Source organism: Enhydra lutris, unplaced genomic scaffold (assembly GCF_002288905.1).
Source record: "Enhydra lutris kenyoni isolate GAN:26980312 unplaced genomic scaffold, ASM228890v2 scaffoldscaffold10, whole genome shotgun sequence".
Lineage (NCBI taxonomy): Eukaryota > Metazoa > Chordata > Mammalia > Carnivora > Mustelidae > Enhydra > Enhydra lutris.
This window is the reverse complement of record NW_019154094.1, coordinates 14,682,656-14,702,019: the sequence shown is the minus strand read 5'-3', so window position 1 is coordinate 14,702,019 and position 19,364 is coordinate 14,682,656. Positions and strand designations below refer to the sequence as shown.

The 19,364-nt window shown below is 36.4% G+C and overlaps 1 protein-coding gene across 1 annotated transcript in view; it reads right to left on the bottom strand.

The window, feature by feature from the left end:
- The window catches only part of LOC111143849 (adaptor protein, phosphotyrosine interacting with PH domain and leucine zipper 1), a 35,589-nt gene that overhangs the window by 1,448 nt on the left and 14,777 nt on the right, over window positions 1-19,364 (bottom strand). Inside the window, exons 7-21 of the mRNA XM_022497802.1 lie at window positions 19,141-19,199; window positions 15,699-15,845; window positions 14,768-14,850; window positions 13,703-13,861; window positions 12,421-12,609; window positions 10,709-10,751; window positions 8,684-8,740; window positions 6,259-6,350; window positions 5,706-5,888; window positions 3,950-4,002; window positions 2,967-3,141; window positions 2,840-2,876; window positions 1,887-2,033; window positions 1,069-1,119; window positions 514-603 (exon numbers count right to left, since the gene is read on the bottom strand). Coding sequence (XP_022353510.1) covers window positions 514-603; window positions 1,069-1,119; window positions 1,887-2,033; window positions 2,840-2,876; window positions 2,967-3,141; window positions 3,950-4,002; window positions 5,706-5,888; window positions 6,259-6,350; window positions 8,684-8,740; window positions 10,709-10,751; window positions 12,421-12,609; window positions 13,703-13,861; window positions 14,768-14,850; window positions 15,699-15,845; window positions 19,141-19,199 — 1,565 coding nt within the window. The remainder of the gene's footprint in view (window positions 1-513; window positions 604-1,068; window positions 1,120-1,886; window positions 2,034-2,839; window positions 2,877-2,966; window positions 3,142-3,949; window positions 4,003-5,705; window positions 5,889-6,258; window positions 6,351-8,683; window positions 8,741-10,708; window positions 10,752-12,420; window positions 12,610-13,702; window positions 13,862-14,767; window positions 14,851-15,698; window positions 15,846-19,140; window positions 19,200-19,364) is intronic.

Genomic DNA, 19,364 nt, shown 5'->3' with positions numbered 1-19,364 from the left:
AATGCCACAGCCCATAACTGGGTCTTACCATCTCACGCATCACCATCTAATGCATTCTCCAGATTTTACTCTGAAACTTGCCTAACTTAAAATTATCCTGTTGGATGGACAATGATTCAACACTCCTGGTAGCATTAAGTATTTATATAAATATATATAAATTCCTGGAGACCAATAAAGATGTCAGCAATGGCAGTTAAGTCTACACACACACACACACGGCCTCTCAAAAGACCCGCTTTTTAGAAACAACCTTCACTGGAATATGGAAATATAAAAGCTCTGGTATGTTTGCTAAACGGCAAGTCAACTACATGTCAGGAACTATAAACATCCTCTCAGAAGACAGATGTCTTCCTTTTCTGCTGTGCTATGAACCATCTGGTTATAAAGTGGCTGAGGAAGCAGAAACAGACTTTCACTTGGAATTTCAAATCTGAAAATCACAGTTCTGAATTAAGGAAATTTCATAAACATTACATCAGAGAAGATCTAGATACTAGGACTACATACCTTTTCAATTTGTTTTTGTTTACTGAGTTCTTTCTGTTGCTTCTCTTTTACCCTCTCTATTTCTTTTTGTTTTTCTGATGCCCGACGATCCTGAAAAATAGATGAATACAACTAATGAATTAAATAATTTTAAATTTTAGACTTTTCAGTATTGCCTTTGTAACCTTTTCATAATTTTTATACTTATATGGAAGCACACTAAAAATTTATATTCTATCTTAGTCACTTGTCCAAATTCCAAATGCTGTGTCAGCAACAGTATCTACTGATAACCTTGCACAGCAAATTCATTTTTTATTTCTTTGCTAATATGAAAGACCTTCTATTACGTTAGGTAATATTCGTAGAGGGGCACTTGGGTGGCTCAGTCCGTTAAGCATCCAACTGCTGATTTTAAGTTCTGGTCATGATCTTACGGAGGTGAGATCGAGTCCTGCATAGGACTCTGCGTGAGATTCTCTCTCTGCCTGTCCCTCTGACCCTCTCCCTGCCTCTGTACTCTACATAAATAAATCTTAGAAAAAAGAACATTCTTGGATAATTTTGGATTCTTACCAGTTCTGCATGCAAAGCTATCTGTTTTGCCAGACCAACAGAATCACAAATCTGAAAGGGGAAAAAGTAGGAAAAACTCAGGCAGTTCTCACATTGAAGTAATAATTTCAAGTATCCAAATACCTGAGGCAACTAGATTTATAACTCATTATAATATACTGCTTCAAACAAAAGCTGATTTAAGAATGTTCTAGCCCCAGGACATCTGGCTCATTTGGTTAAGCGTCCAACTCTTGATTTCAGCTCAGGTCATGATCTCAGGTTTTGAGACTGAGCCCCATGTTGGACTCTTCGGTCAGCGCAGAATATGCTTGAGATTCTCACCCTCTCCCTTTGTCTCTCCCCTGCACTCCTGCTCTTTCTCTCTAAATTTAAAAAAAAAAAAAGTTCCAATCCCCACATGAAGCATCTGTGAGTCTCTGAGTTGCTGCCGCTGGGTCTCACCTCTGTCACACACGTCACCTTCCTGTTATCTCAAATTCCTTACTGAAATGGTAAGGTCTGCAAAGAATGAAGCAAGGAGATGCTGATACTGCTCTAAGCTGAACAGCTGAAAAAGGCTGATTATGGAAATATAATACATTCCCAGAGTAAGTTAATATACTGCATTCCCAGAGCATCAGCTGCCAATGCCCAGGGAAGACACCGTCTATAGTCAGAAGGCCCAAGCTACCTACCAGCTATCTTTAGAGCCAATGGGCTTTGGTCAAACAACTTTATTGGATTAAGCCCAATTTGTTTTCTTCCACAAATCTTACTAAGAACTTCGACTATGATATAGATTTCATAATAGAAACACAATTTGAAAAATCAGGTACCTTTTCCCCCTCGTTGTTTGATTCAAATATATAGCAGACTGATGACAGATTACTTTCACTTCTCCCTCCTGATGTCCGAAGAACAAATCCAAAAAGCCTCTTATTTTCCTGGTGTGTAGCATACAAAACTACACTGGGTAATGGAAACTGCCACAGAAAATATCAGAAGCAAACATGAGATTTTTCAAACACAAGCACTCTTCTGTATGACAAATTCAAGTACTAAGTTACAAAAATATTATAAACAGGGCGCCTGGGTGGCTCAGTGGGTTAAGCCACTGCCTTCGGCTCAGGTCATGATCTCAGGGTCTTGGGATCGAGTCTCGCATCGGGCTCTCTGCTCAGCAGGGAGCCTGCTTCCCTCTCTCTCTCTGCCTGCCTCTCTGTCTACTTGTAATCTCTGTCAAATAAATAAATAAAATCTTTAAAAAATATATATTATAAACAGATCATTAAAGCCAATTTTCTTCTTAACAGAATGGCAATCCAAAAACAAAAACGTCCTATTTGGTTTGGATTACCAGGTAGAACAAGATATTGTTGAATATCAAATTTATTAGTCATTTACACATATTACAAAATCATTCAATAACAAAAATGGTCCATATTATTAAATGATTAAGAGCATGTACTTCCAGCTATTTCAACACAGGTAATTATAAACTCAAATCATGTCCACCTTTTAATTCCTGTTAGTGTTTATTCCTTAACTAGGCAGCACATATCCTACACTAAAAAACTACATATTATACCAGACTGCACTGATCCTTTAAGTATATGGAATGTTTAATTATAAATTTGGGGTGGGGGGAGATGGCCATTGGCTTAATTATAACTTGGCCAATCATAATTAATACCACTATTCAATACATACAGTCAGAATTACTATAATGATACATATGTGTATATGCACAAAGAGATTTCCAATAAAGCTTTAAACATGTAGAACTCACTGTGAGCCTTGTAACTTGTGTCTGTGGATCAATTAACCTATAATTAAAAATTCGGAAAACAAATTTTAATTAGGCTGAAATTAAACATTTTTTCCAACAGTTTTTTAAGGGGGAGGTCATTACTTACTTTAAACAATCACAAGTGACTAATAAATGTGATTCTGTCATACGAAAGATGTTATGGATGGCCCGGGCAGCTAAGATTTGCCGCATTGTTTCATAAACAACATCTGGGTTGTCATCTGATTTCACCTCCATAGAACCAAGGAATCGGACAATAAATAACTGATGAAGAATAGAATCTACAAAAGAACAAGGTACATTACATATCTTTAAATCCCACATTTCCTTTCCTTAAGAATAAAATACATTGTCACTTTTTAAATTTTCTAGTGAAAAATTCAACCTTGTAGAAGTATTTAAAAATTACTCCTAACTACAGTGTTCAAGTTACAGGAAAATTAAGGTCTCTAATTCAAATAGCAAAAGGTCAGGTTTCAACAATTGATGGTTCTGAGTAAAATAAAAATTCCTCGTGGGGCGCCTGGGTGGCTCAGTGGGTTAAGCCTCTGCCTTCAGCTCAGGTCATGCTGGTCTCAGGGTCCTGGGATCGAGCCCCACATCGGGCTCTCTGCTCAGCAGAGAGCCTGCTTCCCTTCCTCTCTCTCTCTCTCTGCCTGCCTCTCTGCCTACTTGTGATCTCTGTCAAACAACTAAATAAAATCTTTAAAAAAAAAAAAAATTCCTCGTACTATTCCTAAAGCTTTTAAATCTGAAATTTATCAAAAATAAATAGTTACTGAGAAAAGAAAAAAAAAAAGTTAATGGTCCAGTACCAGAAGAAAACACCAGCTGCTAGGAAAAGCTTAAAGGATATCTTCTGCATTGAGAATTTGACTCTGAGGTCCCAAGTATGATATTTTATAATTTTAATGAAATCTTTAAGCCTGATTAAGTTCTGCTGCTTTGAGTACTATGAGCAAAAAGAAAACTGTGAAGTAAAGCTACCATTAAAATAGCATACATCAGAACAAATATATACAACAAATTCTTCACACAGTTTACTGCTGAGAATTTTTAAAATATAAGAATACTGCCCAACTGTTTTACCTTCAGTTTCAGATTTTGTACCTCCTCCAGATTCTCCGAATGGATTTGTGCGCCTGAAAAGTTTTTCAAAAATTATGAACCAATGGTCAGTTACCATGAGCCATACGGAAGAAATCTCAATCATTGAAACTGGGTTATAAACTAAGAGTCACAAAAACTTGTACATACATTTTTTAAAAAGCTCTAAAATGCCCCATCCTGTTAAGGAACTACTATCAATGACCACTTTACTTCGACAAAGGCCCCTGCCTTCACACTTAGGAGGCTGAACTCAATGCTGCTGCATTCTAGAAGAGGTAGATGAGCTGACATGTAGACATACATACATATACACCCACATACACCCCAATATCCTATAAACCATGTTGTGAAAGTCTTTGAATTTACAGAGGGACAGAACAGCTGATTTAGCTTCAATTTTAGCTACTTGAGAAAAATGCCAGGGATTTCCTAGGATTGCAAAAACCTCTTTTTAGGTCCTCAAAGTACATACTGTAAGTTAATTATGCTAATTTGAACACTGTTTAGTTTTAAACCTGTATTTCTCAAGGCATACATAACAATGCAGGAAGAAAAGCTAATTAGTGATGAGAGCTACCTCCCTCCTCAGTGTGAGTGGCTCTTGGCACACACACAATGAAGGAAAAAAATACAATTCAAAATAGGTTTTGTAGGGGGTCTGGGTGGCTCAGTGGGTTAAGCCTCTGCCTTTGGTTCGGGTCATGATTTCAGGGTCCTGGGATGGAGCCCCACATCAGGCTCTCTGCTCAGCAGGGAGCCTGCTTCCCCCTCTCTCTGCCTGCCTCTCTGCCTACTTGTGATCTCTGTCAAATAAATAAATAAAAAATCTTAAAAAAAAAATAGGTTTTGTAAGCAAACAGAGAGCTAAGTGGTTTTAAAATAATGTTGGCCTTAAGACAACATGAAATTGGGGTGCCTGGGTGGCTCAGTGGGTTAAAGCCTCTGCCTTCAGCTCAGGTCATGATCCCAGGGTCCTGGGATCGAGCCCCGCACTGGGCTCTCTGCTCGGTGGGGAGCCTGCTTCCCCCTCTCTCTGTCTCTGCCTGCCTCTCTACCCACTTGTGATCTGTCAAATAAATAAAATCTTAAAAAAAAAAGACAACATGAAATTGATCTCTATAACTGATGTCTGAACTTTTATATAAAATGCTAAATATATTTCTGTGATCAAATACAAATTATTTTTTTCTTGGTCACAGCCACTTATATCCAAATTAGTATCAATTTTTAGGCATCCAACCTACTTAAATAAATGATTTGCTGTGATATTTCCTTCATCCCAGAGCCAAAGAAAAATTCTAACAGCTTACACATTTCTCATTATACAACCAGAAGATGTTTTATTAATAATTCATAGCATGATAATGTTTTAGTCTTCCTGGAGATTTCTTATTCTGACCCAAGATGATATTCTTCTTACAAACCTAGAGCACATGTACTACTCTGAATTTCTAAAATAGTGTCATGACCTAAAGATAGGACTGTCAACTTTCTTCTGTAATTTTAAGAGCAAATACCAGAATTCAAAATTAAGTATTTTAGAACTAAATTATCTCCACTTATTTAGCTGAGGCAGAAAACAAAAACCGGCATGATTCTTTCCCGACTATCAAAATTAGGTATAGGAAGTACAGCATAATTGGTACGTATGTGTGAGAGAGGGGTCTCGACTGCAAAAATGGAATCACAAGCCTAACAGACCACAGAACAATATCCCTCTGACATCATTGCCCACCTGCCTCCTTGGCCAAAGGCTTTTGCTTGGCCAGGCTGATCTTCACACACGGGAGAAATGATGTCAAACTGTATTGGAGTATCTGGAGCAACGAGAGAATCTAGAGAAAGGGCAGCCAGATTTGTGGACTCAGATCCTAAGGATCCCGAGCTGCTGGTTCGAGCTGTCAGTGGCCGAGATTGTCTAAACACAGAAGAAAACCAGAAGACATTGCATTAAGTTTTCTCTTTTTGAAACTGAATACGAACTATCAGAAAAGAAAATATAATTTTATAAGTTAAAGAGAGAAGAAATTTCAATAACAGACTTTTCTTTCCAATGACTAAATTCAAAAACATAAATGATCTCAATCTATAGATAAAGCACTAGGGCCATCTGGAATTATTTATTTAGCACTCTAGCTGGTAAATTTACCAACCTGAAAATATACACTTTCTATATTTTGGGGAAACTATTTCATACTAATGTAAGTAGAACTGCTAAAAATCAAAGTGTTTGCTAACACTTTCGAAAGCCCATATGGTTTCAAATAACCCAAAGTCTGGTAACTCACACTGCCGGCCGCAGACTCTCATGCCTCTGCTGGAAAGATGGGGAAGGAGTGACCGCTTCCAAAGCTGACTGATTTACTCGTGCTGCAATTTCCTATTTTGTTTTAAAAAGGACTAGAATTGGTAAAGCAAGGAAACCAAAAGTTTGAATACAGTTGTCAGAATGTTCTTGAGTTACATTTAAAATGCAAATTGGAGTTACTAAAGTAGTTCCAACATTGTCTTAAGATACATAATTAACTTCGTAACATTATAACTTAAGCTTCCTCTTACTTCTTACAGACACAGATCTTTAAATATTTAACTACCAGATTTTTTGGATTAGGTTTGTATTGTTAGCACCTAATACAGCACCTACTATATGGGTACTCAATACATTTGTTAAATAATGAAATTCAGAAGGAGTAGGAATAGCCACAAAATATTTAAATATTTAAATATTTTATGACTATACTGCTGACGTTTTCATGATCTTCCAGAATATATTTATGCCCAGAGAAATTTATGTATTTATTGATGAAGTTATCATGGATATTTTCAGGCCAAAATCTGAAAGAAAACTTCCTGTAAGAGATATTTTTAAACTTACTGTTTTAGTTCAAACACTGGCTACTTTGTAAAATAATATTTACGTTAGAAAAAAAAAATCCTAATACTTTTGCATTTCTTTGTCTTGTAGTTAGCAAAAATATCAAAACAATGCCACAAATTGATCAGAATTTCTTCTCTCATTAAGTACAGATAAAGTAATTCTGAATCATATGGAAAATACTACTTAAAATTTAGAGTTCTGATAGTCTGTGGGAAAAGTAAGATAACCCTGAATTATTCAGACCCAAACACTGTATTCACCATGTATTCCCTAGATATTAACAGGTCATCTAACTTCCGTTTTAATTTTTTGGTGCTCCCAAGTAACGTAACAGAAAGGAAAAGCTAACCCGGCAAGAGATCAAATTAGTGCAAGCAAAAGGCTTCTTTACAATTAGCAACTGGCACTGATTTTCTTAGATTACACTCATAAGATTATAAAACTAATAGAAGTTACTAATATTTTGGAGGTCATGAAATATTGTTTCTTTGGTTCAAAACTTTTCCTAGGCATCTAAATTCTAGGTGTCTTGGCTGGTACCTCAAAGCCATTAATGATAAATACAGAACTCTTTTAAATTGCTCTTCTGTTCACTTGAGCTTAAAACCTGAAAATCATCTTTAATCCATCTCTTTCATCCTTTACATTGGTCAGTTACTAACTGTCCAGCTGATTTCTTTTTACCTCTTTCTACAATGCATTATTTCTCTCTTTTGATTACCACACCTGTTCAGACCCTCAGTTCGTGCCTGAACTAGGATAATGGTCTCCTAGATGTTTCCAGATGCTCCTGTCTAATCAACCAAGATACCAACAACAGTTTTAAGACTTAGAAGGATGGCGGCTTCCTACAGAAATCAGTCCTGCTCTGCCTCAGCTGAAATCATCAGCCCTGCACAGCCCTGCACAGCCCTGGCAGGCAGCCAGGTTTATTGCACAGATGGGCCTACTGAGACTGGCAGAGGTTACATAGCTCCTGACCCAAACCAAGTCTTTTCCCAACTATGCTGCAGCACGGATGCACTTGATTCCTTCCAGAGTTCTCCGCACCCCTGGGTCTTCTATGTGTTTGGATTCACCTAAGCAGCTAAGTTCATCTGGTTGGATGGGCTGGCCACTCAAAGTGTAACTGGCAAAAACCTGGAGTTCAGGCCGCCTCATCTTAGACATACTCTGCGTTTTAACAAGATCCCCATGTGATCTGTATGCACATTTCAGCTATTTTTCTCTAATAAGAACCTTCAACTCCAATTATACTACAGGTTTCATAAACACATCATTTCTACCTTTACGCTTTTGTTTTTATTCTCATAGGAGAATATGTTTTATTCTCACAGGAGAATATATTTTACTCATGTTTTATTTTCAAAACATGGACAAATCTTAGCCAGCTTGGGATCCTACCTTCTCCACAATTGTCTCTAAAACTAAAGTCCACACTGATCTTAACATTCTCAAATCTTAAGCTTTCAGTCATTACCATACACTTTCAACCACATAGTTTTATACACAGTGTTACTTAAACTTTTAGTTTTGTATTTCCATACACACAGGCTCCTGCAGGGCAAAGCCATGGCTTCCTTTTCTTTTGTATGTTTCTCCATGGTGCTCAACCCAAAGCCAAACACAGGACTGATGCCCAGTAAAAATTTGTTAGCTGACCAATTTCAGTTACTTCTGAAATACTTTATCTTTCTAGGAAGACCAAATGCTCTTAGAGGGATACATTAAAGCTACTCATTCAAGGGCAAATTAAAAGACTTTAGAACTTGAGGAATTACAAAATAAATAATAATCACTCATTTTTGCCAGGTCTGGATACCATAAAATATTACCTCTGGGTTTTCACTTAAATATATTTGTTTGGATATGTTATTTATAGTACAGATCCACTGCAAGAGAAAAAAATAGAAAAATATGATTAATATTTTTTTCTATAGTTCTCTTCTAAAAGAATCTTCAATATTTCACTGAATAAAAGTTCCATTAGAAGTAGCATATAATTGGGGCACATGGGTGGCTCATTCAGTTAGGCATCTGCCTTCAGCTCAGGTCATGATCTCAGGGTCCTGGGATCAAGTCACAAGTCAGGCTCCCTGCTCAGTGGGGAGTCCACATCTCCTTCTCCCTCTGCCCCTCCCCTCCACTAGTGCTGTCTAATAAACAAAATCCTTTTTTTTTTTTTTTTAAGATTTTATTTATTTGAGAGGGAGAGGAAGAGAGAATGAGAGGGGAGAGGTCAGTGGCAGAAGCAGACTTCATGGCTCAGTGGGTTAAAGCCTCTGCCTTCGGCTCAGGTCATGATTCTAGGGTCCTGGGATCAAGCCCCGCATCGGGCTCTCTGCTTAGCAGGGAGCCTGCTTCCCCCACTCTCTCTGCCTACTTGTGATCTTTGTCTGTCAAATAAATAAATAAAACTTTAAAAAAAAAAAAAAGAAAAAAAAGCAAGACTCCCTGCTGAGCAGGGAGCCCAATATGGGATTCGATCCTGGGACTCCAGGATCATGACCCGAGCCAAAGGCAGTCGAGGCAGTCACTTAACCAACTGAGCCACCTAGGCCCCCAATAAATAAAATCTTTGGGGGAAAAAAAAAAAAAAAGGCCCAAATTAACTTTATACAAGCAAATAAAAATAAACCAATAATGTTAAGTTACAATTTAATAGTCTATATTTGTCTTTTATATCACTCCCCTCTTCCTCCCTACCAAATAAGATAGTCTGAACTCAGATATCATGATTAACACCAATAAAAAAAGTTAAGAGCTAAATATATTCCTAGTGAATGCATTTTACATACTTCTCTTCTTTCAGATTTATAACTAACATAGAAAATGCTCTCTTCCACATTTTCTGTTTCACACTCGAGGACTCCAGTCCACAATGAGCCTCATTAAACTAATTATCTGGTAAACCTGGCAGAAAGCAGACATTTGTCTACGTTCCTCACAAACCAAAAGCAAGTTTTAAAACCTACTCCTTTGCACAAGAGGTAAATAAAAATAGATCTCTATATAATTTCTAACCTTGTCTTTTACCAACACAGTTACAATACCAGATAAAGTGGCTCAAAATCAACTACAGTATATTTTCATTGAAGAATATTTCTCAGGACAAAGATTCTGAAGCGTCCGTTCTTAGTGGTAACTTACCTTCCATATTTGGTATACTAGAAGTAAAAATGGAGCCAAAAATAAAAGACTCGTGAGGAAGAACAGACACTCCCAAATTTTTGTTTTTCTGTCTTTCATTTCTCCAAGGTTTTAAGCTCTACTTGCTTCCTGCCATGCTATATCAGCTGCCACTATGTTCTTAATGCAGCAAATACGGTCTCAGAAAGTTGATGAGAGAAGGGAATAAATTAAACTATCACCTCATGATACTAACAGCTTGCCAGATAGCAACAGTCACAAGGTCATTTCTGAAGTTCAGCCTTTAAAAAGACAAGACACCAATGATCTCTAAGGTCTCCTTTAACAGGTCTACCTATAAAAGTCTCTGTGAAACATGATGTTTCTTGAGGACAACAGATTTTTATAAAAAAAAATTTTTTTTAATTAACTAGGATTTTCTACATTTTTTTTTAATGTTTTTAAAGATCATATTTATTTGACAGAGAGAGATCAGAAGTAGGCAGAGCAGCAGGCAGAGAGAGAAGGGGAAGCAGGCTCCCCGCCGAGCAGAGAGCCCGATGTGGGGCTCGATCCCAGGACCCTGAGATCATGACCCGAGCCGAGGACAGAGGCTTAACCCACTGAGCCACCCAGGTGCCCCTAAGATTTTCTACATTTCTATCTTAATATTTAGTTACTGAAATATCTTAAAATGTTGCTGAAGAAAATAACTTTAGAAAAAATTTTACCTCCTCATGGTCTTTTTTACTTTCTGCTTGCAAAATTGAAGATCTGAAAAATAAAAAAGAAAGAAGTTTGACCCTCAATTTAAAAAAAGATCTGAGAAAATTTTTTATCTTTAAAAGAAAAAAAAAAAGTACATATAAAACCAACTGGTATCAAAACTAAAAAAAACCCAAAACACACAACCAATCAATATCTTAATTAGGAAAAGGAGACCACCTGGGGCTGGACTCAGATTTTTAACAACTCTTGACTTTGGCTCTCCATGCCAAGATATACCAAAAAAGAAACAGGTGCTGGTTTTCAGAAGACAGCCTATAACAAAGGTACACTGCAAATAAGACAATGCATTTCAACTTTCTGATGTTTATCATATATATTTCAAATGTAAATCAGTGATCCTAACAGAAAACACTAATTGTACTCATTATTTCTCCAAAAATATAGTCAAATAAAAAATTTTAATGTACCGATCACTAACTTCAGGATACTTAGCTTTTCTATAGATGTTATTTTAAGAGTTAAGAGAAAAATTACTAATTTTGAATCACACCGGGAATGTGAAATGGGAAATCATGTTAAGCATTATTAGCAATAAAACTGAGAAAAATGTAAATTCCTGTACTAACATATTAACAATTTGGTAAACACAGGGACTCCCAACATCCAGCATGATAAATGACACAGTCACTGACATTTATTACATATTTAAAGAAGGAATATGAAATTAAACAACTGATAAAAGACAGTGAACCGTAACATCTTAACATGCTGCTTCAGAACAGTAAGAAAGATCAAAAACAGTATTTTAAGCAGGAAAAAACTGCAGATAACTTAAACATCTATCATTAAGAAAAATTTTAGATTATGGTATATATCCTTAGATGGATTACAACGTAGCCATTGTGAAATGTTTTTAATAAGTAGCTACAGATCCAAAGTATATATACAATATTTCCTCAAATATTTTTTAAAAATGTAGTTAAAATAAAAACCGTAAGGCAACAGACCAAAAAATTAATTGTTGCTTCTAGTTAATGAGATTATTCTTTTAATATTCAATACTCCTTTTTTATATTTTTCTGTATTTTCCAAAAATTTGTTGTAAGGGCTACTCTATGGATTCTCAATTAATACAAAGGTAACAGAAGTCTTAAAAATTGCATATACACATTAATGGACTAAATCATTAATTTAACCAGAAATATTTAACATTTAAAAATGAGTGTTTGCACTTACTACATGTCAGGCACAATAATATGTTAGACTTCTCTTCTGTATAATAATTTACAAAGTAGGGATTATGACTCACACACCCCCATTTCACATGTGAAAAAACAGAGGTTATGTAACTTATCTAAGACCACACAGTAAGTAGCAGATCATGAATTTGAATTTTCTGACCCCAGGGTTAGGGCTCTTTCCGCTGTGTTGCCTTCCCCCACATGGAGCAAAATTTTCAGTGAACAGTATCCTAACATGAAATCACAGGTTTTTACCATTTGCCCTTGTTTTAACAATCTCAAAATACTAAGACTTCATTTAACCAAGTCAGAAAGGAAAATTCATCTCATTTCTACATAATTAAAAAAGAAAATTATCTTAATACATAATAAGCCTAAAGTGGCTATAAAATATCTGAATGAGAAGGAATTATTATGCATTTCAGTAATTTACAATACGACAGACTGTATTAACACTAGGAAAAAATACTAACTTTTTTCCATCAAAGGAAGTGATCTGAAAACAGTACCGCCTGTCTTCACAGTCCACAGCCATTACTGAGCAGTTGTCAATGTCCATGGCCAGGCCACCGGCCACATCCCCACGCGCCTGACTCATTAAGTTTCCACCCTGCGTGAAGTAAAACTGTCTGTCCCAGGTAGATGACACCAAGCCTGTTTTACTAAATGAAGAAAGTACATTCACTCTTTAATGACAACACATCTGAAATCTCATCATAAGCCAGACACAAGATAAAGCACATCACAAAGAACCAGCTTGCAAAAAGGCACAAAGGTGCCTAGAAAATATATATTTTTCAATCTCTAAAATAAATTCACGTACGCTGAGCCACTTTTGTGTTTGTGTATTTCCAAAAAAAAAGCTGGAAGGTATCAAACTGCAACTGTTACAATGATGCTCCATAAATTATAGTTCAAGTTTCAGGAGAAGAAATTCAAACGAAAAGAATTCATTTTACTTCTAAGGTGAACTTGCTTTATCCTATCTTTAGATAAAAACTTTTAGAAGTTGGGGCACCTGGATGGCTCAGTCGTTGAGCTCTGCCTTCAGTTCAGGTCATGATCTCAGGGTCCTGGAATCGAGCCCCACGCCAGGCTCTCTGCTCAGCAGGGAGTCTGCTTCTCCCTCTCCCATGCCCCCTGCTTGTATTCCCTTTCTGTCAAATAAATAAATAAAATTTTCAAAAAAAAATTTTTTTTAAACTTTTAAAAGTTGACCTGATGGTATAATTACATTTTAAAGTATAATAAAAATGATTTAAAAAAAAAAAGATTTTATTTATTTGACAGAGAGACACAGCGAGAGGGAACACAAGCAGGGGGAATAGGAGTGGGAGAGGGAGAAGCAGACTTCCCAGTGAGCACAGAGCCCAATGTGGGGCTCGATCCCAAGACCCTGGGATCATGACCCAAGCAAATGGCAGATGCCTAACGACTGAGCCACCCAGGCACCCCATAAAAAATGGTATTTAATAGCATTCATGAAATGCTAGATTTATTTAAACTCAAATTCATCTTACTTTAAAAATAATTCTAAATTATTCAATAAATATCTAAACAGAATTATACTTCTGAAAATTATTCATGTATTCCACCTCTCAAAAAGTTGACAAAAAACATGAATACCGCTAACTAAAAAGATTCAACCTTCAGTAAAACAAAATAATTTAGCAAACAATATCAATCATACATTATATTCACTTGATACTACCTTATATGATATACAACATACGAAAATAACTATAGTTTTCTTACTTCCTAGCATTAAGGTATCCAGCCTTCCGGGTTAAGTTTCGATTAACAGGAAATTTCATGGGATCTGGGTCAGGCACATATAAGGGGTCACTGGCTACTTCCAAATCTTCTATTGTCTGCTGCATGGTCTCGACATCATTGTCCATTTCCCTACGAACGCTAACACAGAAAACATATTATTTACTACCAACCACAACAAAGAACTCCTTACCAATCATGTTTATCTATATATTTGCTTTGCATATCTTTTCTTAAAGACAGCAACAATGGCACAGGTGGTTAAAATAACATGAACGCATGATGAAATAGCTTTACATTTTATTTGGAAGTAGGTATTATGGAAATAATACCAAGTTAAAAAATGTATGAAGCCACACTGAATACCCAACTTTGGAATAATTTTCAAAGTGTCCTGCATATCCCAGACTGACCACATCACTGATCAGAATTTTGAACCTGCTTAGAACTGCTTGCTTTCGGGGCACCTGGGTGGCTCAGATGGTTAAGCCTCTGCCTTCGGCTCAGGTCATGATCCCAGGGTCCTGGGATCGAGCCCGGCATGGGCTCCCTGCTCATCAGGGAATCCACTTCTCCCTCTCTCTCCCCACTGTCCGCCCTGCTTGTGTTCTCTCACTCTATCAAATAAATAAATAAAATATTTAAAAAAAAAACAACAAAAACAAAACTGCTTGCCCTCTTTAAGTTTTCATGGCTTAGAAAGCAAGATTTATTTAGTAACTCCCATCTGTCCCCCACAGTTCAGGTAATTGTGAAGATAATGAGCTTACAGATAATTACTATTATGTGTCTGTTATACACAGACATAAAACCTAGGTTAGAATAAAATATCATCAAACTTGACAGAGCTATGAAATTCAGAGCTCAGATTCTGTGGAAAAGATGGTGAAAAATCAAGAAGTATCCGTGAGCCATGTGAGACACAGTCTCATGGCAAGGAAAACAGCCCCTCAGGAAATTCAACGCTAAATATTTTTAGATTATGGCATTTAGTTGTTAACTTATTCCCATAACTTCATTTTCAATTTTAAGGAAGAAAGTACTTACTTCTGTACACTTGTTCCAATATTAGTCAAGAATTCTTCCAGCTGTTCATTGAGATTTTCAGAACCCATCTTAAAGAAACTTATCTGGGGCAAGAAGGTGTGTGAGTGGGAGGATGAACAACAGAAACATACACATACAAGAAACACAGTGAATCATACAAACAATCTCCAAGATACATGGTAAGGTAAAGAACAAAGGAGTATTCCCATTTGTGCACTAGTTAACAATGACTTCTACTGGGCTTAGAATCATTGAAGAAACCAGACTTCAATTTCAGTGTATATCTTTGTAAGCAATTATAAAATTAGAAAATGTTAAAATATATATAATAAGTTATATAAACTCTTACGTTTATACAAAGATATATGTTATATTGAGGAATAATAAGCACTCATATTTGAAGGAATATTCGAATTTCTTTAAACTCTTAATTTTTAGGGGTGTGCCATCACATATTACCCAAATTCACTTTTCTAGCCTCCTTCCTGATGCAAACCTCTTGGGACACTTTGGATCTCATCTATTATTTTTACCTCAGGAGGTATGCAAGGAACAGGAAACAAACTCAAACTTGCCCATTCTCTTTCAAATCTATTCCAAAGTCAGAGTGAATGGAAATTCCATCAGTAGGAGTAACTCCAGAATTCATTCAGCTTTCTGTTCCCTGTCCCCTACCTGTGATGGACAAGACCTAAATACTAAGTGTTTTCATTTACCCTAAAGTATGTGAAATCTTCATTTGCAAGGAAAACCATCCTAACTTTCTCAAAATAGCATTCTGATGACATTTTAAATTACTTTTGAAAACAGAGATCCAAATAGAATATTTTGACCTTAGTTTGTAATACGCTTACACTTCACATAAATATCAAACTTAACATAGAGTTTCTAGGACAGTTATGATCCAAAACACAGTGCAGTCAGTATTTACCTGAGCTTGCATGTACCCAAGCAGAGGTTCTAACAGTGCTATTTTCTTTTTGTATTGAAGAGTATTTAATGCACAAAAATAATGCATCATGGTCTGGTGTTGTTTTTTTCTCGAAGTGTAGACATCTTCTGTTACTTCATACTTTACCTTTGAGTAAAAACATTAAAAATACTATTATTTCCTTAATTGTGTAATTATCTTTAATTATCTTTAGTAGCGGCTGTAGGGAAGAGCCCATCCAAGGAAAAATGTGTATCAACTATGCATCTTTATTTACTGAGATAGTAGAAATCCTATAAAATACCAACCACTTCATCTTAAAATGCACATTTAAAGCAGAATTCTGCACATAACTAAGAATGATACAATAACTGAACTAAGTGTGGCAGAGTCTACCACACAGATCAAAGGCAGATAGGGGTTTGGTATTAGCTTTGTCATTAGGTTTTTGTTCGTTTGTTTTTTAGTCATTAGTTTTTGATCTTGGTCAGTTCACAGCATACTTCTCTTCTGGTTCTCTCCTGCTGTTCCTCCTCTCTTGTACTTGTTTTCTTTCACCCACACTTAAAATACTTGTGCTCCTTTAAGTTCTTATATTCAGACAATATTTATTGAGCACCTATTATGTAATATGCATTAGGCTCTTCTCACTTCTTGCTTTCTTTAGAATACCAAATCCAGTACTAAGAATATTCCAATACACCAATGACTCCCAAATTTTTAACTCTCACCTTTCACTTTTTTTGTAATTTTATTTATTTGAGAGAGAGAGAGAGAAAGCACAGGCAGGGAGAGGGAGAAGCAGACTCCCCACTGAGTGGAGAGCCTGACGCAGGTCTTGATCCCAGGATTCTGGGATCATGACCTGAGCAGAAGGCAGACGCCCAACTGACTGAGCCATCCAGACAGCCCTTGTCCTTCACTCTCCTAAGTGTCAGAGGAAGCACATTTCCAGGTGGGTTTCTCTCTATGTGTGTGTGTATGTGCACTCATGCACAAATGTGTGTTTAAATGTGCTGGACATGTACAAAACTGAATACAGTACCTTCCCCTCAAAGCCTCTGTTTATTAGCTTTTTATTATTTTTAAAGATATTTGTATTTATTTGAGAATAAGAGCGAGTGGTGGGGAGGGGCAAAGGAAGGAGAAAGAGAAGCAGACTCCACGCTGAGTGAGGAGCCTAATGCAGGGCTCAATCCCAGGACCCCAGGATCACGACCTGAGCTGAAGGCAGACACTTCATCAACGGAGCCATCTAGGTGCCCCTGCTTCTTAGCTCTCCTAATTACTCCAAGGTCTACCCCATCATCCAAGAATCATAGGATTCCTTTTTAATTCTTCCTCCTACCATGTCATGTCGATTCTACTTATAAAATATTATCCAAAAGTATTCCTTCCTCTACACTTTCAACAATTACCTGAGGCTCTCCTAATGTCTTTGCAAACTATTCTGGTACCTTTTCAGTTGGATTCCCTCAGTCCGGTACCCTTCACATTTCCATTAGATTTTTATTGTATAACACAATTGCATGGTGTTATCCACTTATAATCCTTTAAGTAGGATTCCTTTAAACAGGCTGCCCAGTCCCTCTAACTTTAACTTCAAAGTCACTGACAGAGTAATCTGGCTCTAAACTACTTTCTTGTCATCTCTGCCATACCTCCCCAAATATATCCTATGCTCCAGACACACACCATTATCGTAATAATTATTGCTAGAATTCTAAAAACATGCTACAAGCCAGGTGCCCTGCATGTATTATCACATTTCATCATCACAACTACTGAGTTTTTTTGATAGAGAAATAAAGGCTTGAAATTAAGTAACCAGAGTGTGACCTCAGGCAAGTAAGTGGCAAAGCGGAGATTTGTCCTCCAACAGTGCAACTCCAGAGCCCATGCTCTTAAGCTTTACATTTTCCGGTGTCTACCATGTGCTTTTGCAAAGACTGTTTTTCTTCCAGGAATGCCCACTCCTTAACCCTAAACCAGAGACGTTCACTCATCCTAAATGCAAAGAGTACCTCCTAAAAGTATAGCCTTTCCCAATTACCAAAGTTAACTGCTGCTTTGTTTGTGCTCTCCCAACATTTTGTTAAGACTGCTATTACAGTACTCAACTCAGTGTTAATTCACGTGTGCTCCTCACTCTTGTATGCTGGCATCTACTCTAGCTGCATGACTTCATACAGGAAGTCTTTGACTAAGTGTGTATTATTCACTCCCTGAGGCTAGGAGTGGAGCCTTTTCACACTATTACCCCATGGTACCCAAAATAGAGTAGATGCTCAAAATTTTTTCAAATCAAACAAAATTGGTAAAAGAATGTTTTTTAAACCAACTGGAATAACAACAAAAAACCTGGAACAGCCAGAAGCAATGCAAAATATAATAAAATTCATAACTAGACCCTTTAACTATTTCCCTAAGGCAAAGTAGCAAAGTAATAGAGATCTCAAAATGTGTGTATTTTATTAATATTTGCACCAAGTAATCAGTGAACTAAAATTAGAGATGGAAAGCTCTTTGTACTGGACTTTGTGAGAAACTTTCCATTTACTGGGTCACAGCAGCTGTTGCACAGTAAATTATATACCTAGTCGTGGATTCCCCCAAGTGATCACTGTGCCCCTACCAGCAGCTGTAGCCAAGGCCGCAGACACCAACACAGAGCACCTGCAAACATCTAGTGAAGGTCTCATGATCAAACCTGGGATTAGGCACTGAGGAAGGAAAGAGTTTAAGGAGCAGCTAGATGAACTTGTTAATTACTTTGTTTCTGTTCTTTACTCAAATGCATTTCTCCTAAAATAGAGTGAAAGATTTCTGGATTTCACTCCTTGGAGAAGGACCAAAAACTATATATATAGATATATAGATATATAGTGAGATAGATATATATAGGTATCTATATATATCTCACTATATATATATATAGATATCTCACTATCTCACTATATATATATATATAGGTATCTATATATATCTATCTCACTATATATCTATATAGTGAGAAGGTCCTTATAACAGAATTTCATTCAATTATGTATGCAACAATTCAACTTTTTAACCACTTTATCTCAGAAAACACTTCTGAATACATACATGGTCAAATAAAAACAGAACACATACAATGTTATCAAAACACAAAGCAAAAGGAGGCAATGTTATATACTGAGCATGAATTATACTTTTGGAATAGTTCTGTTTACTTATCAAATTTTGTCAGCAGAAAAATATTTTGTTCAAAGAGACAATTATTAATTGCCTGATAATTATAAGAAAGGCTTTGAAGCAACTAGAAGGAAAGAATAAACTAAGGGCAATGCAGTAAAACATACAAAGTAACTGTAGGCTACTGTTTTTAAACAGAAAAAAAATAGTAAAAAAAAGCTAATGAAACAATCGTGACACTAAAGGAGTATATAAGTATGTATCACACCTTGTCATTTTCTCTTTTTTTTGACAACCGGCTATATCTGTTAATTGCAGCATCATGATCTGGAAAACAGAAATAACTATTAACAATAATACAACAGTACTTTACCAAACTTATAAATGCTTTAAATAGTCTTTACATGTGCATCTTCCAGCAAACATGCTAAAGCAAGAATTCTCAAAATAAAATAAAAATTCTTTAACACATACTTCACTCCACCCAAATGT